Below are 27,102 nucleotides of genomic sequence, written 5' to 3'. Positions count from 1 at the left end.
TTTACGACATCATTAGTGCATAAACTAGAACTCCAATTTTTTGAAACCCTTCTAAGTTCTGAAGGCAAAAATTATGATCCTTGGTAGGAAAAGCTGTATTCCTGGTTCTCCTGGCCCAGACACTGTGGGTTGGTCCCAATCTCCACCCTGGAAAAGGGCCTGTTCTTCAGCTTTGCATTTAGTTGTGGCTTATGCTTCTGACCCAAACCCGCGTGCACTGTAAGAGAGAGTGTTTTGCCTCGTGACTAGTTCACTCTGATGCACATAGGAGACATTCATACGCTGTTTGCTCCCTGGCTTAGTCCACGTGTGAGTCAGAAATTAAATGTGTAGAATAATGACAAAACCAAAAGTTCTGATACACAGATATTCCTAGTGGCTGGCAGTTACCAAAGATGTTATCGTCATACAGAGCAAATAGCAGCTTCAAGTAAGAGCTGAAGAACAAGATGGACTTCCAAGAGATGTCTGGTATTCCAGACTGAAATGCAGTCTGAGCAGCGCAATGAGAAATCAGAAGTCAGAATGTGTTGCATTACCTATTTCCTATACTCCTTTAATCATGGGATGCTTCTTGTAAGCCAGCCTGCCTTTAGAAGCTGCTGGCCAGCATTACTTGTGGTGAGCAGCATTTCCTCTTGGCAGAAAGCCTTGGTCGAGCCTGGGCCAGGCCTGCATTGCCACTGCCGCAGCACATGTGTGGATGTGTGCCTGCACCAGGTAGGAAGGAGCAAGCTGTGTCCTTCTAATTTCATGACAATTTTCTGCCCTTGTGCTTAGGTGCCAGAAATTGAGGAGAGGGGCTAAACTGCAGACTTTGGTAACGGTTGCTTATAGCGCTTTCTCAACAACTGAGCAGTTGGCAAGTATCATGGCCTGTCAGAGGATGTGGGCTCATGGCTGGTAATGCTCACAGGATGCCTAGCATTTTGCAAAGAGTCTTATAGTGAAATTTCAAGAATAGATGATGAATTGCTTATGATAAAGACTTTGCAGAAGTGGCCAAGATAAGATACAAAACATGTTGAATAGCAGACTGTTTCTTTGTGATGTTGGACTAACTGTAATTAGATTGGATGCTCTTTAAATTATATTGCATGCTGTGGCTTGGCTTAATAACCTAACATTAGTCTTTCTAGTAGAGTCATCAAGCTGAAGTCAGTGAGATATTGCAGACGATGATACAGAAATGTCATTCCTTCCTTTACACTCACCAGGTTATTTACTGAACAAGCATACGTTTAGCCCCTCCATCTTTAATGATGAATTACCTTCTTATTTAATATGGCAGAATATAATCTCTAAAGAAGCAAATGTATTTTATAAAGAAGATGATAGTAATGTTACTGCCTGAAGATCAGAGTTTTGCAGTAGGATTGAAATTTACTCCCTTCTTACTCAAGAAAAATATTATTTCAAAACCACTAATCTTCCTGTTCGTCAGTGACAACTTCCCTCCAAGTTCTTCTGCTCACAACACAAAGCCTTCCCTGGAAATCCAGTCTGTTAGGTATCTGCTTTTATAAGCACAGGGAAGACTTTGCCCGTTCTTTTGTAAGATGCCACCAGCCTGATAAGCAGATGGTAAAATGTTGTGTGGCAAGATGAGTTTCAGAGCTGTCTAATTCTCAGCCCTTTGGCTTGTGCAGCACATTAATATAGTGATGAGGATGGAATTACCATTAACCCAAAGGAATTATTGTTGAACTAATGCAAAAACACATCTTATGGGGTAACTGTCTGCCTGATAACCATAGTGGCCTTTCTTTTGGTGCAGGGCAGGACATTATTCCTCTTTGGAATAAGGTGCTTCCACGCTTGCTTACTGCCAGTCCACTTAGTCGGGAGTGATTAGCCTTGGATGGTTAAAATATCACTGCATCCTTTAGATATAGAAATTATCAAATGAGTACAGTAATTAACATGGCATCTGCTCCTGACAACTACTTCATTTCCTTCTGGTGGTAACAGGATGTATCCTTGTTTGTTTTTTTTTCTTCTTTAAACTACAGCAGCATTCCAAGGATGTGCCATAACATCCTTTTTCTCCATCTGGGAGTAATGTATTAGATAATTGCTGCTTGTGTTCAGTTGGTCATCCTCTTTTTTTATTAACTTATCATGGAGGGGAAAAAAGCTTTCTCTTATCTAGTTTTGCTCTCTTCTTTACTTGTAATTAGTAAATATACTTAAACCATATTAGGAGATGATCATTATTACATTTTATTTATGACTGTGTCTTTTCAAAGTGCTGCAGGAATTCTCCAAGCACAGAGAGAGACTTTGCTTATGGCCGTGCATTGATTTACAAAATGTCACCAGTAGTACATCACCCTGGGGAAGCAGACGATAAATTAAATATACCCATCCTGGCTCTTCATGCAGACATCAAATTACAGCCTCCTGGCCAGCTAGCAGTGATATCCATTAATGCATAACCATGTAAGCTGGCAGCAGGCCAGCCCTTTCCTGAGTTCCTTCAGGGGTCTGCAAGCTTCTGCAAAACATTTTTCAGTATGAGATAATAAGGGTGAAAGTGACAGTTCTCAGGTCTCTGTGGCAGGGCTCACTACTGCTGCACAAGGAAATCCTAGCCCTTGCACTGATTTTCACTGGACAGTCATGAAAAGGAGAAAGCTGGGCTGAAAAGCTGCTTGTCGTGTACAAGACTGGCTCAGGGCTGAGAAGATTTTTGTTTTCATATTTGCCTGCATTGCAAGAATTGGAATACTATTTGGCTTAATGGCTTGAAAGGTTACTGAGAAGCAGATAGGAGAAAAAAAAAAAAAACAACCCAGCAAGGCTGCTAAATTTGTCAGTGGTGAAAGGGTTGCATGATGCCTGCAGGAGCCTCAGATGACAAGAAGCACGAGTGGCACAGGAAGGAGCAGAAACCCTGCTCTGGGCCTCACAAAATGAGTCAGATTCATGGGCTCTGCTTTCCACGCCCTGCCAGCTCAGAGCAATGTGACATGGCCTGTAACTTCAGTAAGAAGTGCTGTACAATAGAGTAACTGTGAAATACTAGCAGATGCAGCTGATGCCCCTTGCTGGGGAACATGGCATCTGGAACTCATTGCTGCTGGATTCTTGTCTCTTCTGTTTGATCCTTGTCCTCCAAATTTTGCTAGAAAACCAGTGAGTAAGGCTATCAGTGCAGTGAAGGGGCTTATCCCAATGAATACAAACATCATGGTACAAAGTGACATGGTGGCAGAAGAAACCCTACCTGGCCTGGTCAAAGCTTTGCCTCACCACTGGAAGCACCTAGACAAGCAAGGAAAAAACCTACCAGACTCTGGGGAAGGTCTTCTCCCTTTTCTTACTGCTGTTCCCATAAGCAGGTGTTTTGTGTTTTGTTGTTGGTGGTTTTTTTTTTTTTTTTTGAAAGTATAATAGGAAGGAGCATTTCTCTTTTTCTGCATCTTCATTTGCAACTTTTCTCCATTGCCAGAGTTACACATGATGCAGATTTTCTGAAATGGGGATTCCCAGAGAGGGTCTCTCCCTCTGGCTGTGTCAGCATGGTGCTGCTGCATGTGCTGGTAGTTTGATTCATGTAGGTTAGCAAAGCATGTGAGGATCATACTGCCCTGACCCACCTGGGCTTTTCAATGTCCCAAGCTCTGTAGCAGTCCCACTCCCTCCACCATGGGTGACTTCTCACTGCAGGGGAACCTTCCTGGCTTCTAAGCCATTGAGGAAAGCAGACATAGTATCAAAATAGCCATAGCCTTGTGACCAGGCGTTTGTAGTCCCATTGCAACATGGGCACTGACCCTCAGCAGCTCAGAGTCAGCAAGGCACTGCCGTGTTTTGGATCATTCTGTGTGCTCACTGAGGCTGCAGGACTGCTCAACTGCAGCTCGCTGGGGCCTCTCCATCCAGCCAACATGGCAGTAGGGATGAGGTGCTTGCCTAGCACAGGCTTTAGGATTTGAAATATCATGCTGAACAAATGAAGTCTAAAGTGCAGGTCTTGGTTTTGGCTGTGGCTGGGTGTTTCCTAGGCATTCTTTTCCCAAACTGCAATTGCTTCCTTCTCTGATCTGTAGAACAAGTTTATAATTTCATCCCAAGAAACACCCTACATTTCTTCCATTCTTATAAGAAACTCAAAGCCTTGTTGTAGATAGTTATTTCTGCAAATGATATAAAAACAGTCTTTCTTAGAAAGATGGAAATAAGCAGATTTACCTGCAGTTAGAAACTTGTTTCCTCTGAGGAGATAAAAAAAACAGTAGTATAAGAGGTGATAATTTCTTTCAAAAAAATGTCACTGCAGTCCAATGTGGAAATTTAACCCTGCCTGAAATTTTCAAAGGGCTCTGTGTATTTCAGCCTCAAGTCACGAGAGAAAACATAGACTCAGATACAACTCTTACTATCAGAAAACTAGATGTTTATATGTTTTCATGTGTTAGTTCAATCCCAAAGAGATTAACCGGTATGCTTATTACATTTGCTGAAGCATAATTTCAAACTATTTTACTATGGAAGAAAATGATTGATGAGTGAAAGAAGGGTGTCTGTTCAGAGGCAAGGAAGTTGCCTGCAGTTGAGCAAGGGGTTTTGTCAAGGGTCATCCAGGACGTAAACGTGCTTAAATAGTCATAGTAAAACATTATTTAGAAAGAGTTCTTCGGAAGGGTTTTTTTTCTACTGGTAATTATGAACACTTTTCATCAATGTTTGCAAATGCAAACATAGCCTTCTGTCATTCTCCTGTTAGTTCAGAAATAAGAAGGCCCCACATATTACATCACTGGAAGTTGTAAGCTGGCTTTGTTTCTGTGAAAACTGTTTCTGTGGTGCCAAGCCAGAGCAATGTGCCACATCTTGTAGCATTAGTTTCCCTTTTTTCTTGGGCTGACAGGCCTGCAGGTTCTCAAGCTTGTACACTGTTTCTTCTCAAAGGGAATGTGCTGCATGGAAATGGATTTTTTTTATCCATGTTGATTCTTGCCTTAACAATTAGCGGTGATCTCTTTCTGGATAATGATTATATCGTCTGTTTTTTGCATGATTTTGTTTTCTGGAAACAGATTTGTTGTGCTGTCATCACAACTTCCTTCTCAAAAACCTACCCATTCACGAATAGCTGCCACCCGTAATTGCTGCCTGTAATATTTAGATCAATTGAAACAGTCCCATGACAGGTTTTCCACTTCTGAGAGGAAAGTGATGTTAGAATGAACATCTCCTTGAGTGTGTGTCTGGGTGCCCCTGTGATCAGTGGGACAGTCATAGTCATGCCAGTCTGATCCCAGATGCAAACCTCTTTCCTGAATTCTGCAAAGTCTTCTCCAGACCTGTTGCAGCTAATTCTTGTACAAAAACTTTTAAGACTACGAGCAGTGTGTATTGAGACTCCAACTGAGAGGATAATTGATGCGATTATTCATAATTATGCAACAAATTAATGACATCTGGCAATAGTAATATTGATAATATATAATAGAATTACCTGTTAGTAATAGAATTATTGACAATAATATTGAGAACTGTTGACATTAACAGGATGGCTTATACCTTCATATGAAACTGAAAGTTTGCCTTTGAGCCCACCATCTCTGGATCAAGACTAGGGCTTGTGCCTAAGAAATGTTACTGAGTAGATTTTTATTACAGTAGAATACGCTGGAAGTTTTCCTTATCCCTTTTGACAGAAATATAATAATCTAAAACAACTTTAAAGTTTTACCCTAAGAAAAGCCAGTATTCTATTAGGAACACTGAGTATATGGAGCCCCACAACCTGCTATGAAGGCTCCAGCCAGTCTCACTTTGCAAGAGGAAACAAGCTTGATGAGGCTTTTGGCTAGCAAAATATCTCCTCTTTGAGTATGCCCGAATGGAAGTCTTCAGAGTTTCTGTCCTTCCATTTGTTTTCTTTTTTCCATGCAGCACAAGCTCAACTTTTCAGTAAGCTCTATTCTTGAGCCCTTATTTCAGTTCTGGCAGTGAACTCCTCTGACGTAGTTCCTGCTGCTTGCTGCTTTGCTTTGCTCCTCCAAAGAGAGGTGAGCAGCTGTAGCCTTAGGGTCATCATTACTGATGTTGATGACGTGCTTCCAGGCTAAAAGTCAGAAAGCCATAATCCACTGGTGACCATGGAGCCTCCTTGGGGAGCTCCCCGCACTGAGCGTTTCCTGCAGCCTAGGCTAGCTGCTCAGCTCCAAAGCACAGCTCAGCTTAGGGATCTTAAGCTCCAAAGCACAGCCCTTAGGGATCTAGTACCTCCCCCACACACTCAGTGTCAGCCTATACGCTGGTTCTTGGGCAGCCTGATAAGGAGCTTCACATAGCAATTGTTGAGCCTATGCCAAACAACGCATCTGAAGGTACCTCAGTGCTGCCTAGACCTGGTGGATGTAGCACTCTGGTGCTGCTGGGTAGCTGTTTGAATGAAGGGAGCAGGGGAAGGGGAGCTTTCATATTTTGCCATGCTAAGGATCTTAAACAGTGCTGCAATTGTTTGCAAATTTTGCTTGCTGTATAATCTGCCAAAATCTTTATGAAGCTCTTGGATTTTGTGATGGATTCTAGAAGGTCTGAGCAAATAAATTACAAAATAGATACCCACACAGAAAGGAAGCAAGCAAATTCTTCCTAGTATCAGCTGGGTGGGAGCCCGTTCCCCAGTTCTTGGAGTCAGTGTGCTGCTGGAGGGGCCAACAAACTGCCTTGAAATGCAACCATCCTGCACAGATTAAGGGAGTGCTGTGCCTCGTGTTGCGTGAGGGAAGAATTGCCCTCAACACGCAGCGGTTCAGTGTGGCACAGCTGACAAGGTAGGCCCTTACATGAGAAACACTACCTCTGAGATGCAGAGAGAAATCATGGCTCATGAGATCTGTGTTCAGCTTTGGTTTCACTTGCTGATATTTCTGTGAGAGCAAAATGTGGTTTTAGAAGTTCAAAATGCTTTGTGAAACCACACAGCTGTTCCCTTCATTTATAAGTGAAAGACAGCCTGAAAAAAGTGCTGTAATTCTAGCAGTGGTGGCTCTGCCCCTCTCAATGAGTTACAGCTGGGCAGGCTCTCATGTTTCCTCTGAAATGCCGCGTTGAACCCAGACCACGGGGCAGCACTGTGTGAAAGGGTTGCCATAGAAACCATTATTTGTAACTTGAAAAAACACTGCCTGTTTTCAGGGGAAATTACATAGAAATGTGACGTTCACTGTCTTATAAAAATAACAGTTCCTTGACAAATCAAAGTTACAGGAGGCTCATAAAGCTCATTTTTCTTTTGATTTGAAAGTTTCTGGGTATGACTTAGTCCATAACTCTTAATCAGTTTGTTGTTTTTTTTTTGTTGTTGTTGTTGGAACCACTAATGCTAACGGCTGATCATTGCATATGTGTCTTTTTGCTTCTCATTTGGAGCTTGGATTCATGATCTCCACATTGATTCATCCCCATTCACGTTTTTCTGGTGTAAGATTTCTATGGCTTGAAGCCACAGAAATATGAGTAGTATATACCACAAGACTGTCAAAGGAAGTTAGTACTATTAGAAAGCTGATTGGATCTGACTATATTTCATTTTGCAGAACTTAAGCCATAAAAGAATGTGCAAAGCTCTGAGTGTGGAAGAAGGTCGTAACTGTAATGCTGGGTGTGGGACAGCTCATCTGTTTGTCAGGCTTTGCATTTGGGAAGAATGCAGATGGATGCAACTTTTTACCATCTAATATTTAAGACAACTTTGTATTTGATCCCTAACACATCCAGTCAGGTCTTTCTGAGAACTACCAGCAGTCAGTCTATAAGTAGAAGCTTTAAAGCTTTTCTGATTTCACCCAGTGACAGTTCTCAAGTTTCAATATATTTCTCATATCATGGGCATATCATGGTATCAGAAGATTGAAAATGAAAAAAAAATTCATGTTCACCAGCCATAAAATAAGCCATGGAATATTACCGTAGAGTTATTCCAGCAACTTGCCCCTAACTTCTGGCTGAACTACAACCAATTTCTTTTATTAAAAAAAGATTTTCAAACTTGACTGTCAGCTCAAGGATTTGAAACCACTTGAGTAGATTTCTGGCTCCCAGCTATGTCTGAACTCAGCAACAAAGTTTCTGTCAGTTCTATGAGCCCAGTGTTGTGAGCAGAAGAGTTGAGGGCTTCATTACTGATTACCATGTGCGAGTGCTAGAAAATGTATAAAATTAGTAGCTAGCATGGTTAATCACTATTCACTGTAGTATCATACTCCTGTGATATCAGTATTCAGTGTAGGAGAGTTGTTAGTTTAATTAGAGATAGGGTTAATTAGAGAAGAGGTTTGAATAACAGAAAACAAAGATAAATGAAGCTTGGCTATCTTCCTTGAGTTCATAGGTTTGATTCTTTGCGTAGGGAGAATTTTATGGTGATGGCTTCAGAACAGAGAAAATTTTTTTGTTGAAATTCATAAAGAAAACATGCAAAAAATCCACAGTGAGAACGTTCAGACATGTTTTCCATGTCAGTAATTTGCTGGGTTGTGTTAGGAAGATGTGCTCTTCTGTGAGACAGAAGATCAGATGAACTGTGGCAAAGTGATAAGAAAGCATGAGAGTTTGTTATTCTAAACTACCAGGATCATTGTAACATAACAAGAAATAGTAAACCTGTAGTAGACTACAACTGGCAACCTGATATCATAAGTCAAATTCAATTTAGTTATGTCTAATTTCTACCAAGTATGTAAACCTTACATATTTTTCTCCCTGAATGATGACACTGAGCATTACAATATTAGGTGAAGAACTAAGATACATATTCAGAGTGATTTACTGAACGTGAAAAAGACACAATAGGATGGTAAAGAGCCATTAAAACCATTTGGAGACAACTGATGAGACACTCAGCACCCACTCCCACTCTATCAAAACATGTTTTAAGTATTTTTGTTCAAGTGTGAGTATATGAGTAACTTCAGATTTCAAGATTTAAATGATATAAATACAGGATTTTTTAAAAAATTATTTTTTTTTAGTGCTAATATTTAAAGAGTAGGATGGAGAGATTCCCATCTATGTGAGGGACAAAGACTTTTATGCTGGCTACATCAGCCAATGCCCTGACTGACAAAATGCTGTCGCATACAACATGACTTGCAGATAAAAAATGTAGTGTTTCTAGGTACAAAAGTTCAGAAATCATGATTCAGTCCACTTCTCCTCCAAAGCAGGACACTAGCATATGATCATAACACAGTAAGCAAGTATGTGTAATGTTTACTTTGAGGTTTTTGAGGATTCACTTTACTTTTTGTTTTCAGTTTTTCATTACTGCTCCAGGAGGCTCTGGTGATGCCAACTGCTTGATATACTCCATCGTTTCCTAGGGAAATCATCTGAGTGCATTAAAGAGATAAAGGCATAATATGAGTTATCACTGAAGGGTTTGGAGGCACTGAGAGTATTAGATGCATAGTCAAATTGGACCCAGGACATCTTCCTTTTTTTAAATGTCAGGTTATTGCCTCTTTTTCTTTTCATTCTTTCCCAGTAACCTCAATACATACCAAAACAGAAGCAGGAAAACCTTCCTACTTTGCTCACTGTGTAGCCAGGTTTTAAAACATATTGTGGTTGTCTTCAGTCACTGTTGCATTCAAATCACTGCTATTGCTGGGTAAGGGTGGCTAGTGTCAGAAGCGTCATTACTTTCTTTGCCATCCTGTACACTAAGAACTGAGAAGCTGCTTTTTACTCACTTGGGTATTCTTTGTTTCATTTTAGCTCTATGATGGGCCTGATGTACAGTCCAACCTGATAGGCACTTTCTGTGGACGGTCTCTTCCACTGGCAGGGAACACCACGGGCACCAGTCTTCATGTGGAGTTTTACTCTGATGGACTGCAAGCTAGAAGTGGGTTCCAGATGCTGTGGCATATTAATGGTAAGTTAACCACGCTTACTCTGCAGAAGTGTTTTCTTCCACTCATGGGCAGGAGAGTTCCAGCTTATGCCACTTCACTGCCAGCTTAGTAGAAACAAACTGTTACAGCATTGAAAACATCCCATTTCCTTATAATTGCTTAAACACTTTTCCTGTGAATGCTTCTGCACATGCACACCTTTGAAGATCACACGATCACAGGCTAGTAGCAGAATACTTTTCATCTGCAGAAAAAGCCACAGAGATAAGGAGCATCTGCAAAAGTGCAGTGCTGAAAAGGAGATATCTCCTTTAATATCTCCTGTTAATAGAGTATATTACTTTATTAATAGGCTACTTGGGCTTTCTAATGGGAAACACTCAATTCTGTTTGCCTGATTTCTGTAGACTTATTTTTCCAGTGCAGACTTCTCTCTGATTTTCTTTATTGGTGCTGTTTTTTTGATCAGGGTGTTCACTTCCAGTCCTCCCTTCACTCTGCTCCCCTCCTTTCTCTGCATGAAATAACATTGGCCAGGATGTGCTTTGGATGTTTTTTTTTCTCTCTTGTGTTTGCGTGTCACAAAGAGTGTCGCAGGCCTTGTTAAATAGCAAGCATGCATGCCAATTAGAAACCAATCTGTTAATGATCGTATGACTGCAAACTATGTTTGCAATTTCTTTGTAAATTAGGCTTCAGATGTTATTTTTCACTCTGCTTATTTAACGGCAATATTGGACTGTAACAAGATTAAATCATATGCCATTGTATATCCCATCAAAGAGGATCCAACCTCTAAAATAATTAAATAGCCACAGTTACCCTGTCTGTCTAATCAGTTCACACCATTCAACTTTGACAGCATTGTAATGCAGCCGAAATCGGCTGCAGAGGCCCCACTGTGGGTTGCTGAGGTGTAGGGCATGTATACATTGCTTGAATAGAAGCTCCTCTGTGCTGCCAGGGAGTATTGGAGCTCCCGGGCTCCCAGAGCACTCTCTGACTAGACAGTGCTGTTTGGCATTCAGTGGGGGTCAGGGAGCATTTCTGGGCAATGGAGGGCCATAAGCAGGAGGAATGTGATGTGTGGCAGGAGCCAGCAGGGGAAGTGCTGCAGCACAAAGGTACGTTCTTGTGCTTCGAGCTGATGTCATCCTGGGACTACACAAAAGAAGAAAAAGTGGGGGCTTTTATGCACAGAGCCAGATGACATCAGCTCCATACAGTAACCATGGTTCTGGGTTAACTTGCTTTTCTAAAGCTCTTAGCGCTTTCCGAAATCTGTCTGCGTAGTAAGCACTCTTTTGCTTTCCCTCCACCTCCCCCACACATCATTTCCCGGACTCTCCCACCTCCCATATTCCCTTTCTGCACTGACACGTTCACTTTTCTGTCAGCCAGCACTGCCCCTCTCTGAGCTCCTGGGCACAAAACCGCATGCTGTGCAGGGCCCAGGCTGCTAATGTGGGGCTGTGCCTGAGCAGCAGAGCAGGATGTGTGGGATCAGATAGCTCTAGCTCCCAGGGAATGTCACTGCTGGCTCTGAACGTCACAGCTGTGACTCCTGACAGCCTGTATTGTAATATGAGTGCAAGTTCCTCCACAGATGACCACAGTCATCCTCTTTCTGTGTGTTGTAGGCACTTCCTTTTTTCTAGATTGGTGCCATGCACAAATATGGGTAGCCCTCTTACCCTTGGTGGCTGTGTTATCAGAGTATATACTGCTGCCTTGAGCTGGATAAAATTAGATATGTTGCTGTGGTCTGGGTGCAGTGCTCACTTCTCCCTTCTGAAAGTCTTTTAAATGTACAAAATCATCAGCAAATAATGTCTCTTAGTGTAGAGGAACTCAGTAGGAGATGCTGCTTTCAGCTGGGAATTTCATAGTGAAGCATTCAGGTTCCTTCTTGGAGGGCAGATTTGCAAGAGAAGCTAAACATGGTCTGCTAACGTCTCACCTGACAATAAGATGCTATATATATATATATATGAAGAGGAGAGTTTTGCTTCTGCTCAAATGACAAATGTATGCTCTAGAGTTCAAGCTCCTGTAAACTATTTCCCAGGCTGTTCATATGCTCCTTAACTGGCAGCTGTGAAGCATCTATGAGAAATATATCAACGACATTCACATTCTTTGGTGATCAAAGAGAGCAGCAGTTGGGTTTGCCACCATGGGTCTAATACAGTTCACTTCAGACATTCCTTCTGGTAGCTTTGCTAGGAGTTATGAAGTGATTTGAGAAAGCTGAAAGACTGCATCAAGAACTGCCATGAGGAGCCCAAGCTGAGATGTATGTCATGAATTTGAAATGTTTTGAACTGAATCATTTGCATCTTTCCAGTTGCTGACTTGGGCTGCTGAAGGAAACCTAGTCTGTAGGCTTTCTCAAAGAGAGAATTTATCTTGTGGGAATGCTGTTACGTATGCTTTAAAGTGTTTTGTATCGTTTTAACTTGCATACAAAGTTATAGTGCAAAGAAATGAATTTAAAAGTGTTTTTGATTCTGTAATAACACTGTTAATCTAAATGCCTTTCAGTGATTAAGCTGCATTTACCAGAGAAAAGTTGAATCTGCTAGGTGCTCATTCCTCTTCTGCTGTTTGTCAGGAAGCTTAATACATGCAAATATATCTGAGGACACATTGGCCCTCTGTGTAAGAACAAACTCTTGGTAACAATTTGGATGTAGCAAAGATGACATACCAGTTGAATTGCTTTCCTTAAAAAAGTTCAGGAGGCCAGAAGGGCAAAGGTCTCTGAGTGCAAAATTACACCAGTGACAACTGTCACTATGTGAGAAGACACATATTTCCTAGACCCGTCACTTACCTTATTAAGCAATGTATGTGTAGGAGGGCTGCTTTATATATGTGTGTTTCATTGGAAGCTTGCTTATTAGGCTGCTTCATTGCTAGTAAAACTTATAAATTTAATTGGCTCTTCTCAGTATAGTCAAAATTTGTTTGCTATTCTGTTTTCTGTGGCACATTAATTCCCTCTCTATAAAAGAAGCAAAGCACACTGCTGAGAGATGAATAATGTAGCTCTAAAGTATTGCTTTCTTCCTCTCGCCATCATCTTCTTTCTGTTGGATTTCCCTTGGGAGCCATGACTGATAGACAGGGTATGGAGAAAGCCCACTTGGTTCATAGAGCAGTTTTTGTTACACTGGGTCCATATTTTTTGGAAGATGAAAACTATTAAAAAGAATACAATAATTAAAGACTGTTTTTTTAGTATATATGGAGGCGAATTGTGAAATAGTTTGTAAGCTCTTCAGGGAGGCGCAACAGAAACAGATATTAGATTAAGATGCAGAAGGCAGACATCCATTAGGATTGTTGGAGAGAATATTGCATTGCTGATGGAGCTGATGCCCAGATTTCCTAAGCATGAATTCTCACTCTGTTTTTGATTCCTTATGCAGCCTTGGAAAATGAGCAATAGTTCAGTTTTCAGAAATGGCTTTTCCTTTTCAGTGTCTTTCCTTTTCAGTGTCTTTTCATATCACTTCAGATCTGAGATTCAAAGGGTCTGATCTTATCATGACTTGAACAGTTGTTTCGAATTATAGGTGTGCTGTGTTCAGCTGGCTTTTTGTGTCACAGTCTGGCTATTAGAAACATTGACATATTCTCTAAAAGACATTGAGGAATTAATTTTTGTTTCTTGAACAAGCTGACCCCACCCCCTCTGACTAATATATAATAATAATAATAAAAGCCATTCTTTTTTCTAAATGCATGTTGCTAAACTGTTCCATCATTGTCTGAAAGCTAGAAAATTGACTTCTTTTTGGAACATTGAGCACTGGCGGCTGCTACAGAAACTGTGACCATTCAGCATCTTGGGAGATTCCAAGCTCCTGTTTAAATGCTTAAAAGTGTATTATAAGTCTCTGGGTCTCCAGATTTTTTCTTTATCCAATATCTTAATGATCTCAGATTGGAACATGTAGAAGAAAATATTAGAATTCAGGAGACTGATTAAAAAAAAAAATACTAGTGAAAATGATATAAATAATTAACAAATTAGGAAGGAGAAAACAAACCAAAACTTTTTCTCATTTGAATTTTTACTTGCCAGCATAAGCCCCCATGAAAAACATTATCCTAGCTGCTCCATTGGATAATATTCTATAAAATAAATCTGCTCAAGAGAGCAAAAGGTTTCAGAATCAAGTGCAAGTTATACTTCATACAAGTATTAGAGTAGAGTGGACTACTGTAATAGTAGTTCGTACTAAATGCTCCTTGCAGCTAGAGTCAGTTAACATTTACTGAAACACTTCAGTATGAGCACAGCAAATGGAACAATCCTGAAACCTTTCATTTCCCTAACTGATTTTAAAGGCACAGTGCCAGTTTACTTTAAGCTTTATGGGAGGGACTGTTCTAGAGTGTGGCTAAAACACAGCCATGAATAAATCAGAAAACCTTGTGAATAATAGAGGTTTCCACAGATTACTACTTCTGTATTCAGCTATAATTATTTATGAGAATTGGGATTCTTCTTTGGTTAATGAACACCATCTGCTAACCAAACAGGCAGTAATACAGAAAGCCATCTATAAATTATCTCTTGCACAATGTTCAACGACTGCTAAGATTTTAGCCAGAGGAAAGCAAAACCAGCAAATACATGTTTCCTGAGCTTTCTGTTTGTTGCCCGATGTCCTAGCAACTAACTACCAGGTTAGGTAGCTGTTTTAAGCATTTTTCAAGGAAATTCCAAGACCTTTCCACTGCTAAAACATTCCCCCACACACTTTTTTAAAGTCTAACTGCGAGGCAGAATTTTCCAAAATGACCACAAGGAAAGCTGCACAAACTGAGCATATGCCACATGCAGTTCAGCTGCAAGAAAGTTTTCCACAGTGCAGCTGTCCATATAGCTGTCCAGACACAGCAAGATCATGCATTTCTGTGCTGTGAAAAACTTTTAAGTATGTTTCACTGAGATCTGAAGTTATGAGGCAATTTAGAGGTTCTGCCTTCTCATTTTTGTTTATCTCTAAGCACCAAATTGTTTATTCCTTTGTTGCCATATACAACAAAAACTCCCTTTATTTGAATAGAAGCAAAATGTAATCTGACGTTTGCAGACAGATATAAATAGTGGGAGAAGGTTCGTGTTCATTCACCGGTGATGCCAATGATGGAATGAGCTCTTAAATGCATAATCCTGGAATATATGCATTTGTATTTATATACGTGTGTAAATGTATGTGCATATGCTTATCCTCACACGTATTTATTTGACCTGAAACCATTCAAATTAATATAATTTGTTTGATATCTTATCTGATAATTTGAGCTGTCAGATTTCAGAGTATAAAATAAGCATCTCAAGGCAGGGAATACACAAATATGTACTGATAGTTTATATTTCCATAGTTGCTTGTATCTTTGATCAAGTCAAAGAAAGAGAGAATGCTATGAGAACTTTGTGACCAATGAAAATGGAAAGAGACTGAATAAAGCAGGTATCGAATTTCAAATACATTTTTTAAAAAAATATCAATCCCTGACATAAAAAAAAAAAATCAGCAAGCATCTATATTTCCAAAAAAAGCACAAGGGAACTGATTCTTATCCAGAAGCACAAGGGAACTGATTCTTATCCATGTAAGAGCAGAAACATAATGTATAGGTTTTTTGCCACTTGACCAGAGAATTCTGGTATTACATTTTTGCTCTGGTGCAGAGGTTTCTGCTGTCATATGCAGGTCAGTCAGCATAGCTTAGGTGTGAAGTTCAGATGTTTGCAAAAAGCAGTGAGTCCTTTTTTTCAGGTGTTATTCAACAAATATTTGGGCATAAGCTCAAGCAATTTCTGATTTGTTTGCAAACAATAAGGTTGGCAACGTGAGTTCTGCATGTTCATTATAAGAAATGACTCAACTGACCTCTGCTTTCCTGGAGCACTTAAAAAGAAAGCCTTTTCTGGGAACGCTAGTAGTTGAAAGAAAAGAAATGGCACATTGACAACAATTTGACATTCTTATTCATGTGCTTCACTTGTTTCATCCATAGAATATCGATTGAGTTCAGAGCGAGTATAAACCCCTCTGGAGAGGGAGCATGACTAATCTGAATGCTACCTGCAAGGTTGCAGAAAAAGAACGGTCTGTGCCTCAAACAGCAGCACACCAGTTTTCACTCCTCTGACATTTTAGGCTTAAATAAAAAACACGTCTTTGTGGCTATCAGGAAACTCTTAGTAGGAGAAGCTGAGTCATAACTGCCTGTTTAGTTCTAAAACATTCCCAGCTTTTTCAGGCTGATAAATAGCAACTGGCTTTGTTCTTGCTCACTGAAAGTCCCCTCCTGCCCATCCCCACCCCTGGGCAGCCCAGCCATCCAGCCTGCTTGCTGGGAAACCCTTCTGCTTCCCAAAGTGGATGGCAGCCTGCTCAGTGCTTTGCAGTTTGCTCCTGCTGCTGAGGGAGGACAGTAGCTCATGCTGCAATTGTAGGACTCTCGCCGTACCCTTTTTTACCCCAGTTGTAAAAGAAAACAACCAGTCAGAGTTATAAACATCGCGTGCAGAAAGATGGGGAAAAAAAGCTATCCTATGGGGTCACCCTCAGCCGTGTACAGGCCTGTAGATAACCATTGCTCAATTGCAGATGTTTAAAAGGCAGTTTTCCCATTTGTACTGGATCTATGTTATGCAGCTGACATGCCTGAAAACATCTTCCACATATCTGTGGTTAGTTAGGTGGCCCTTTTGTTTAAAACAGCCTCCTAATGTGTTCCTTTCTTTCGGAAGTACTGCTTTTTCCTCTCATAGATTGTATTTTGCAGTCCTAGAAAGCATCAGAGCTAACAGTGGAAGAGCCAAACTCGAGTTTTTAGTGAGGAACTAGAAGACTCCCTTGTTAGAGGTGGTAGCAAATGCTGCCAGGGCCACCTTTAACAACTGTGATTTTTATCACAGGAGGTGCTGAGAAACATATTTGTATTTAATTTAAGATCTTCATTTATAGCTTCCTGAAGCGGGAAAAAAAAAAAAAAGTGTTAAGGAGAGCAATCAGGACAATGGACAATGATAACACTTTGTTCAAGCAGCAAATTATTTATGGACTTTGTAGAGATTAGAGGAGTCTTAAAATTCTGCGTGGCTTAATTGAGCTTGATCAGAGGGATATTTTATTGGTTTTATGTTATAAAATGTCTCCTCTAACTAAAAGTTCTGGTATAGATACTAGATACTATCTATCACTTCTTAAATTCCACAATATTTGCTTCTGGGAATATGCAGCTCATGGTTTGTTACTTGGTTTTAGTAAATATTCTGGGGCTTTTTTGCTGTGTGACAGAAACTTCCCTCTGGAGATGAAGCCAAAGAGATTGATGGAGTGTGGGCTTTTTTTACAAAGCTCAAGTGACTGTAAAATCTATGTTAGTAAAAGATTAGTTAGTGCCTAAATGAAGCACTTGGGGCTTATGATGTGAAGATGAACAAAACACTGCTACAAGACAGAGTGACACACAATAAAATCAGACCAAATGCAAAATTACTTTGCTTTCTGCATCTGATGAGTACACAGACACTCCATTGACTTTTTTAAAAATGATGTTTCATGATGAATGTTGCTGCCTTAAATTTGCCCTGAAACTGGAAAGGGCTGTTGTACCTTTCCGCCCCACAGACTCCCTCAGCTGGAGGCTGGGTCAGTGAGAACATCTTCCCAGGAAACCAAACGAAAGGAGCCAAGTGCAACCATTTATATCTGTATAAAGCAATAATAAAACTGCAGCTTCAGGTGTTCAACTACTTTATGCTGTCAAATCAGGGCCTGCATTTGGATTTGGTCCATTTTATTTTTGCATATTATGTATATATATGCTTATTTTAATCTATCTCATAACATGCAATAATTACCCAAGTGGCTGGAGGATGGAATTGGGACAATAATTTCTTATCTGAAAAAAAAAAAACAAAAAACCACCATAATTTTTCAAGTATGACATGTCTTTACAATTGCACGGTTACAATTCAGTAAAAAATAACTTTAAATCCACCAAAAGTCAGAAAGACAATTCCGACAATTCACTGTGACTTGCCAGCTTGTAATCAGGCTCAGTGGGCTAAGGGAAATCACATTGTCTTTAATTTTATTAATTTTAAAGTGGAGGGAAACAGCATTTTTGCAACAATAGGAAGCCCTCTGCCTGTTAACTTACTTGGTGTATTAGCTGAGGTCAGTAACAGCTAGGGATGAAACTGATTCAGCTTTTTAGAACCAATGAAACAATGTTAGAGGTTGATTAAAAAAAAAAAAAAAAGTGTTGGTTTTTTGTTTTTGTTTGTTTTTTAAATCTGTGTCTCAGTTTGTTCAGCTGTCAAAGAAAATACTTAGGTGAGAAGAATGGCAAAACAGAGGGTGAAGCTCTTACTGTACAGGATCTGCCAGCAGGCCCAGCGTGCAGTTCCTCAGTTTCTCCTTTCTGATAGACCTCAGTTCCCTCTGACAGAGATGGTCATCAACCTGGTACACACCCTCATGCATGAAATTGGTGCTAATGTCTCTCCTCATTATAGAGTTGTCAGTGACATTTTCCAGAGCCCCTCACTGACAGGTTGCTTTGCTGTGTTATCAGGTTGTGGAGGAGAACTCTCTGGCCCTTCTGGTTCATTTCACAGTCCTGGCTACCCCAACAGATATCCAAGCAACAGAGAATGCATCTGGTACATTCACACAACGCCTGGTAGCAGCATCCAACTCACCATTCAGGAATTCGACGTTGAATATCACCCAAACTGTGACTATGATGTTTTGGAGGTAAGAGTATTAGATTTAGTTCTCAAAAATACACAGGTAATATACTTTTCTTTCTGGAGCAGATCACTCCAAGGACTGCAGGAACAGAAGAAACAGTCTAATGCAATTTCTCCTTTCTGCTATGGTTAGAGTCCACAGATGTTGTCACAGAAGCTTGTTTTAAAGTGTTTTCTGAAATATTTTATGGAAATAGAAGCCATCATTTTGGACATAATGAAAGAGTTTTTTTTTTTTTTTTTTTTTTTTTTTTTTTAAGGCTTCTATTGAAAATGCATACAGAGAAAAATGACCACTGATCAGATTTTTGAAAGCTTTAACTATATGCTGCCAAAGCAAGAGGTAGCACTGAGCTGAAAATGAGGGAAACCTGTCAACCTACTGCACTTACAGGTCTTTAGTAGTTGCTTTTGTCTTCTCATTAAGCTTAAAGAGCCATCAAGTATTACTGTAAGTCTTGATTCTCTGACAAAGCTGGGGCTCTCTCTTTGCTGGCAGTTATATCTGAGCAGGGATCAGTTTTATTCCCAGAAAATCTGTGTCATGAGGGTGACCAACCACATGAAAACAGCTTTCTGTTGCTCATAACTCTGGAATGCTGACTGTTAACAATAAATGGAGCTAACAGGGCAGAAGCAAATGGCAAGAACAGATTAAAACCATGGGCTTTATGACAATGTCCTGCATCCCTTTTCTGTGCCATCCAGCTTTACTGGATCAGGTGCTCTGATCTGATGAAACGTTTTTATTTTTATCAGTTTGCAGCTGAGATATCCTGTGACTTGTGAGCCACACCCTGGATTTCATTCTTTCCATCAATCCTCCTTTTCCTCTTTTTTTCTTCATGTGGTAACTATTGGTTTTCTACTTTGTAGCCAACAGTAACATTTTATTGTTTTTTGTCATGGAAACACACTAGCTTGTTTTTGTTCCAGCCCTTTTGAAAGCATCTGATTAATTAAACCAGCATAAAGGAGAAAAGAAATACACCCCTAGCTCTAATGAATTGGACTTTGACTAGTGCTTTTTATTTTGAAACTGTGCAGAAAACTGTTGCTGAACAGCTAAGAGTGTAAAGGAAACTCACAAAACTCAGATTCCCATTCATTATTCTTACCCATTCTTAATTGTCTTTTAACCACCCAGCAGAAGTCAGCAGGGTTTATGTCAGAGCTGGGTTTGGTCTCCTTGCCCATGGTGTGCAGATGGCCCCAGGGAGCACCGTGTGAGAGGCCAGTCCATGCTGCAGATTAGATGCATGTTAGAAACTCCTGCTGTTTCCTTGGCCACAGAGCTTCTCCAGGCAGGTTTAGATGATTAAGAACATGTGTTCCTGCTAAGTTCCATGCTGTGGCTCTGACTCAGAGAGATATACCACGAACACATTTTGTGCAGACTTCTGACAAATGCAATAGTCATTGGGCCTTACAAGCAGCCAAGCAGTGACATTTTACTGAAGAGACTGAGTTTCCAGTGGACAAACATGCTTCTTCCCCAGACTATGACTGCTTCCTTACCAAGTCTTAATCTGAGCTGTGATTTCATCCATTCTGACTTCTGAATGCTTTGAGAAGATTGATTAGACAGAGAGACCATTATCCATTCAAACCATGCAGACTCCCTGCAGAAAGCAAAAAAACTGCTAGTCTTAGACAAAATTAATATATTTAAGCTATTAAGCCTGTGTAATCAGCCACTATAACAAGATACAAACTTCTGAACATCTAAGAGACTGTGACAGAATTCATTCCTTGTTTCTTCTGGGGGTTGAAGCTTCAGCTTCTGAAGTGCCACATTACCCTGTGTTTTTTCCTTTAATATTTCTTTGTACCTCTAATGGCAGAGCAGCATCAGGCAGTGTGAGCAGCTGGTGTGCACAGAATCCATGAAATTATGTAGCAATGCACTACACTTATCTCCAGAGGTGGTGGGGCTAGTTCAGCTATTTGTAAGATTTACTCAGATGTTTAACTTGGACAGAACACAAACTTCTGAGGTTAGAAAGTGTCTGGCAGGACTTGTTCAAATACTGAGTTTGCTCTCCTCATCTAGAAGTGATCAGGGGCAAAAGGGCCTTACAGAAGGCTGATTCTTCGGGGGCATTGTCACTTTTTGATAGAGATTCATGGATTGCTCTTTTCAACCTTATTCATGTTTATGAGACTAAGAAAATACTGGATCGGGCTTGGGTTGTTGCTGCTGGGAAAATCTTGATGGGATCTGTTGACCAACCTTCTTATTTTCCACTTTTGTTGTTAGAACTTGCCATTCTCTAGTTCAGGGTTTGAATTTATTATGTAATATCTTCTGATACAGCCAGAATAGCTGTTATTGTTCTATCTACAGCTAGTTCAGTTGTGGAAAGATAATGGCACACTCTTGTTTGATGTCTCCAACAATTTTGACATTTAAGGTTACTGTCAAGCTGTCTTTTTGCAGCTGCTGTCTCATGAGAAACGTCTCCATGGAAGGTGGAGACTGTAGTATCAGACAGTGTTTCATTAACATAAGTGAAGCCACTGGGCACTAAAAATAGCATCTGTTTTTTAAAATTGTGCTGAGAGTGTGTATTTTCTATGGCTGTAAGAGGGAAGACTGAGGAAGATGAGCCAGTTCCACCAGTTAAAAATGGGCTCAAACTAAGATTCCACGTCTCTTTTGGAAAACAAAAAACAGGATTAGCAAGGCTCCAGGACTGCTATTTAATTCACTTGAATTGCAATAAATTTCATTATAAAGTGTACAATACTGATGACGATGTAGTGATGGTTTTCTAGTTTCTAACTGCTTGAGGTACACTTTACCAAATAAGAAACTTCAGCTCTTGAATGTTAATTTCTTTTTTTTTTTTTTTTTTACTGTGGCAAATATGTATGGTATGTAGTTCACTTTGAGAGTAATACCTTCTATTTATTTCCGTGGAAACTACAATAGCTACAAACAACATAATAACACTACTTGATAAAGCAAATTCTCTGCCATAAAGTACTGTTTTTCAGTATAGCCACCACTATTAGCTGATTCACATGGATGAGTAGAACAAGATGTTCTTCATTTCATGATGGGCACCTGGAACATGGTTTGTCTTCCACTTCACTGTTGCCACTGCTGAAAAACACCGTTCACTACCTTACTGTGCTGACATCTACTGTTTAGTCTCCATAAATATTCAGTAAACACCAGTGAATGTCCATGGGTACCATTGTTTTCCACATGGAGGAATTCAGTTCCAGATCATTGCTCCATATGCACATCCATGTCAGACACCATTCTGTCAGACTGCCCCTCTGCTGACATCAGTCACACAGCAACAAAATATAACAGAATATACAAAACCTGTACTGCCATACCACCAACATCAGCCTCAGACTCAGTGGGCCAGTAATCAAATAGAAGGTGTCACTTTTAGAGCAACCCTTGTATATATCCTGTTTCTATAGAGGATTATTATATTGTAGTTTACAGGACCAAAATTCTGTGTTTTGGATTCTGATTCTGCTGTTGAAATTAATAAAATTGCAACTTTTTGTTTCAATAGAAAGTGATGAAATCTAGCCCCAATTAAAATAAAATGAATCAGTCCTACCTGTGCAAAATACCAGCACAAATTCCTGCAAAGATATATGGTTTGTTTTCCCAAGCACATAAAAATGTATTTTTATGTTGCCACAGAAACAAGGTAATAACTGTAGAGAGATCAGTGAAGAAGAATGTAGCAAAGTCCCCAAAGCAGAAAGTTCTTATTTAATACAAGGCTGTTTTGAACTCTCATTCTGTTTTGAATGGTGCATATACAAAATAAACTTGCACAGAAAATAACCTTATTATCCACTTTGCTTTTAAAATGTGGAATCATTTTCCATATTATGAGAGATTTTTCTTCTCTGAAACATTTCTCTCTTTTCTATGTGGCAGATGGGCTCTTTTAAAAAATATTAGCAGTGTTTTCTTCCATTTCTAGGTCTTTGGTGGCCCTGATTTCCTCTCTCCCAGACTGGCCCAGCTGTGTATTTCAAGATCAGCGCAGAACCCCCTCCTGGTCTCTACTACTGGCAATTCGGCTGTTATCCGTTTCAAGACAGATGAAGCAGTGACTGGGAAAGGTTTCAGTGCTTCCTGGCAAGAAAATCTGCATGGTGAGTGTACTGATTAGTTCTATGAGAAATTCAGGAAGTCAGAATTGAGGATTAGCCATGCAAGAATGTAGATAACCAGCATAAGATTAAGAGCTAAGGGTGAATTTGGGTGTTACTGGATGCGGTAACACTAAGAGAGACTGAAGAACACCCAGAGGGGGAAAAGAGAGAAAGAAAACATTTAATTAGCTCAAATCTAGGCCTACCTATATATTTATACAGGCTGCCTTGTTGGGGGTTTCTTCCCTAAAAAATTAATCAGGGCATTTTTGTAATCATAAAAGAACTTCATGGTAGTAAAATACCCTTCTGCCCTTCTCTACCCACCTCATACGAATTATTAGTCCTGTATTAGCTGAATAATGCTTTTGTTTTTAAATCATAAAATGAAAAGATCTGAAAACATGGCTTTACTTGAAGAACTCTGTGACCTCCACAAATACTTGGCATGATTATTAAATACTTGAACTCCATAAGGTTCATCCATCCCACATGTGATTATTTGTTCAAAGCCTTACTGGTAATGAGTAAAAGAAGAGACATGCTTAAAAGATCCAACCACACGTTTCTACATGGGAGTTCTAATGAAAAGGCCAATTATTGGTAACTAATTGCAGTGAAGAATGAAGGGAGGCAGATTTTAATTCTGGCAGTTTTGCTTGATTAAGCACACTGATTCATTCATTTGTCAAGGTTTATACTTTTCCATTCTCTCAAGTTTTGTGAGAAAACCACAAGATTTTTTTTAATAAAGGATCAGTTTACAATAGTTCTTTGAATTAATCCCCTTCCATGATCTGGTGGCTTATTTTTTATTCTTAGACCCCCTGAGGCTTTCTCATCTCTTTATAGCATTTTGCCTGTTGTAATCTCAGCCTCCCTATAGCCTCTGAATACCTTCTCTCCAGAATGAAGTAATGCTATAGTATTTATTCTTTCAGCGGGTTGTCTCTGTCTCCAGCAGAGACAGCATATCTTTCTCTCACCCTCCTCCATCCCTCTACAACATATAAAAATCCATGTGTTTTTTCCCACTGAAAGCCATGGCACTTCTGTCACAGGACCCATCATTCTTTTTGCTCAGATATTCATGAGCACCGGATCAGTTCCGGACAGAAATATCCAAGTGTTGACTGGAGTGCTTAGGGAGTCCTCAGCTGCATGGATAGAGAAGTTTTATTGCTCATGGGGAAAGGGGAACTCCTAGCTTTCTTGATATATTCAGAAATAGTTTTCCATTCTCAGCTAGGCCTAGTAATTGCTTTTTCAGTATGCAAGGTTAGCTATTGTGATCCATGTGTAAAAGGTCTGCAGCATACCATATGAGTGGTATTTTTAATTGCTTTTTTAATACTTAGGGTAGAGGAATACCAGCATTAACGTCAGACTCAAAGACATCTACTATCCAGCCTATGGCTGGAAAGGAACACTGCAATCATTGTTTTTGCATATTCATCAATAATGGAAGGTTATACTTTCCTAGTAGTAATTTCCCATTGATTTTCATTGCAGACAGGGCCATGTATCAGCTGGAACACTCATATCATGAGTTCAATGCAGAAAATGAAGTGATGGAAACGTTCTTCCCTCAGTTTAAAAATAGACATGTATTGTTACTGGAGATAAGACAGGAGTTGTGATGAAAGCTGATGATATCTTTTTCAGGCTGTGGTGGTATTTTTCAAGCTACCAGTGGGGAAATCCATTCTCCAAACTATCCTGAGCCTTATAGTAACAACACAGACTGTTCTTGGCTTATCCAAGTTGACTACAGCCACAGAGTCCTATTGAACTTCACGGATTTTGACATCGAAGATCACCGTTTATGTAACTATGACAACGTTACTGTAAGTAACTATAGAAATTTCAAAAGTTTCCTTAATGAATCTGAAGAAATTCTTGCAAAAGAGGAAGCTTACATTGCAATTTAGGCTACAATTAGTTTCAGGGTGTTAGTTGCATAGTCACGTTCTGTATTTATTCACAGACAAACTAAGGCTTAAATTTTAAGTTAAGTAGTTATGATTTCCTTTTGCTTCACCAATGAAGCAGTCTTTGCATTATTGCAGCTTTCCACTTTATCTGGAAAGGTCTTTTCTTGAAAGCAGTGCACCATGTTTTTCTTTTAGGTGGTATGCTTTATGTAGTTTTAAAAGAATAGCCCTATATATCGATACATGGCTGTTAAGACACCTTTTCCCATTTTAATTATAGTGTAGTTTACCACAGCTTGCATCAAATGGACTGCCCACAATATATATCATATTGACCACACTCTGTTGCAAAACTCAGGTGAGAGGGAGGCCTATATACAGAAGCCAGGGCTTTGTATATGCCCTATGTATTCAGGTTTGCATTAGCTGTCTGTTCAATTGCTTCACTGAGGGCACTGCTCTCTTAAAAGCCTCATGTTGCTGTGGGTTTGTAAGCTTTTGTTGATATCACAGAAATTCAAGTTGCTGCCTACAGTGCACAACAATGAAGAACTCTCCACATCTCCACTTGGCTTCTTAGGAGCAGGGACATGAAATCCTGACCTTCGATGTCAGATTGCACTTCACTCAGTACAAAAGCATGTGTGATCAGCAGCAGTCAGATAAAGCACAGTGGCTGTCACCCAAAATCTAGCTTTCTTCTCCTTGATAAAATGTTATTCTGAGGGGACGAAGTTTGGCAGGAACTGAGAATCTTTTGAAAACAGCATCAGTTTTAACAAGATTGCCTTGTAAAGCTCATTTGTACTGAACCAGAAAAAAAAGAAATGTCTCCATTTCGCTGAGCAGAACTGGAGGCTTCATTTGGCCACAAAGCATCTTTTTAAAATGAAATTTTATTTTTTTTCTGGTTCTGAAGCAAGGTGACTGTTGAAGGGGAAAATCTGTTGGAAGAATATCATAGTCCTCAATGGTATCTCACAGAAGCAGCCCAGGTTGCCTGACAAAAACATGGGCCATCTGAAATGGCAGCACTGGTAAAAGTGAAGGGAAGAAAAAACACCCCAAAACAAACTAAAACAAAACAGAACTAAAAAAAATGAACCCAAATTAAGAATTCTGAAAAGATCTGATATGCATTCTTCTATTTTACACCTGATGCCTGTACCTATCTAAACACATTGTAGACTTACTGCCTTTGTAGGCTGGATGTGGGCACTTGGTTTCTACTCAGTGAAAAGCACACACCCTTCAGCTAGCAAAGGAGAGGTGGTTTCACATGCAAAAGAGTTTGTAGGCCACTGCAGCACACTGACTTTTCTTTTTTTTTTTTACTGCTGGCATATCTGTTATTTGCTTTTGCTTTTTGTTTTTCTGGGAGAATGATAGAGGAAGACGCTGCTGATCAGCCTGTGCTGTGAAAACATGTCTGAAGCAGCAATATGAGCAGGGAGGGAGATGCATCTTTAATGCAGGCGTCAATCACCACCTGCCAAGAAGAGCGTAGTTTGAAAATGGATGAGGGAGCAGGCTCATTTGAAACCAAGAGATAATAAAGGGCTCTGTATAAGGTGGGAAATAGCTCTTTAGCTCCAGTGCAGGGGAATCAGAAGGGAAATGAAGGACTGGATGGGATTTCTTTCTTTCCTAGTAAGCCAATGAGCTGAAAATCACTTTGTGTTCCTCTCATTACAAGGCACAATATAAGAAAGCAGAAATAGGATACAGAGAGTGACTAAAAATGCATGAGTAGATGTATGACTGTGAATGGTTTAGGAAACACATTCCAGAAGAAGCATAAATGGAAAATATGGGCAGCTAAGGAAGCTGGTGGCATGTTTTTTCTCTCTCTAACATAGGAACAATTAATGTGTATGAGTAACACAGTGCTTCCACCCTTTTATATTTCTGATTCTTTTGTTGCTGTTGTTCTGGATATTTGTTTATTTTTACGGGTTTTATTTGCTTTGTGAGTTCTCTTGGGGCTCACCTCCACCCTTAAGCATACCAATGCACTTTTCCTTCATCCCTTCTAGACCCAGTCATTTTTCCTTGTGGTACAACACAAGATGTCATTTGTAGCCATGGTATCATTTGTCTGCCTTTTAATGAGCTTCTTTCTCTGGATTTTGTCCTTATTTATTTTGCTTAAATATTTCTACTATATATCTTTTTCTGTGGGGAAGTCTAAGGTCTATTTTTTCTCTAAAGTTTGCTATTGCACCATTATTGCATGAGCAAAATGGGGGGAAGGCAAACGCTCAAGTCTGCTGCTTCTTGGATATGCTGCATTTCCAAAAAGCCCAGTGCATTTTTCATTTCTGCTCAGTGATTTCATACATGAATTGTATCACAA

At 39.8% G+C, this 27,102-nt stretch overlaps 1 protein-coding gene across 1 annotated transcript in view; it reads left to right on the top strand.

The window, feature by feature from the left end:
- CUBN (cubilin) overlaps window positions 1-27,102 on the top strand; it is a 133,570-nt gene that overhangs the window by 43,855 nt on the left and 62,613 nt on the right. Inside the window, exons 28-31 of the mRNA XM_090142141.1 lie at window positions 9,742-9,901; window positions 18,498-18,679; window positions 22,638-22,812; window positions 24,478-24,659. Coding sequence (XP_089998267.1) covers window positions 9,742-9,901; window positions 18,498-18,679; window positions 22,638-22,812; window positions 24,478-24,659 — 699 coding nt within the window. The remainder of the gene's footprint in view (window positions 1-9,741; window positions 9,902-18,497; window positions 18,680-22,637; window positions 22,813-24,477; window positions 24,660-27,102) is intronic.

The sequence above is a fragment of the Phasianus colchicus genome, chromosome 6 (genome assembly GCF_987193195.1).
Source record: "Phasianus colchicus chromosome 6, bPhaCol1.hap1.1, whole genome shotgun sequence".
NCBI lineage: Eukaryota > Metazoa > Chordata > Aves > Galliformes > Phasianidae > Phasianus > Phasianus colchicus.
Note: the sequence above shows the minus strand (reverse complement) of the source record. Positions and strands in the feature narration are given on the sequence as shown.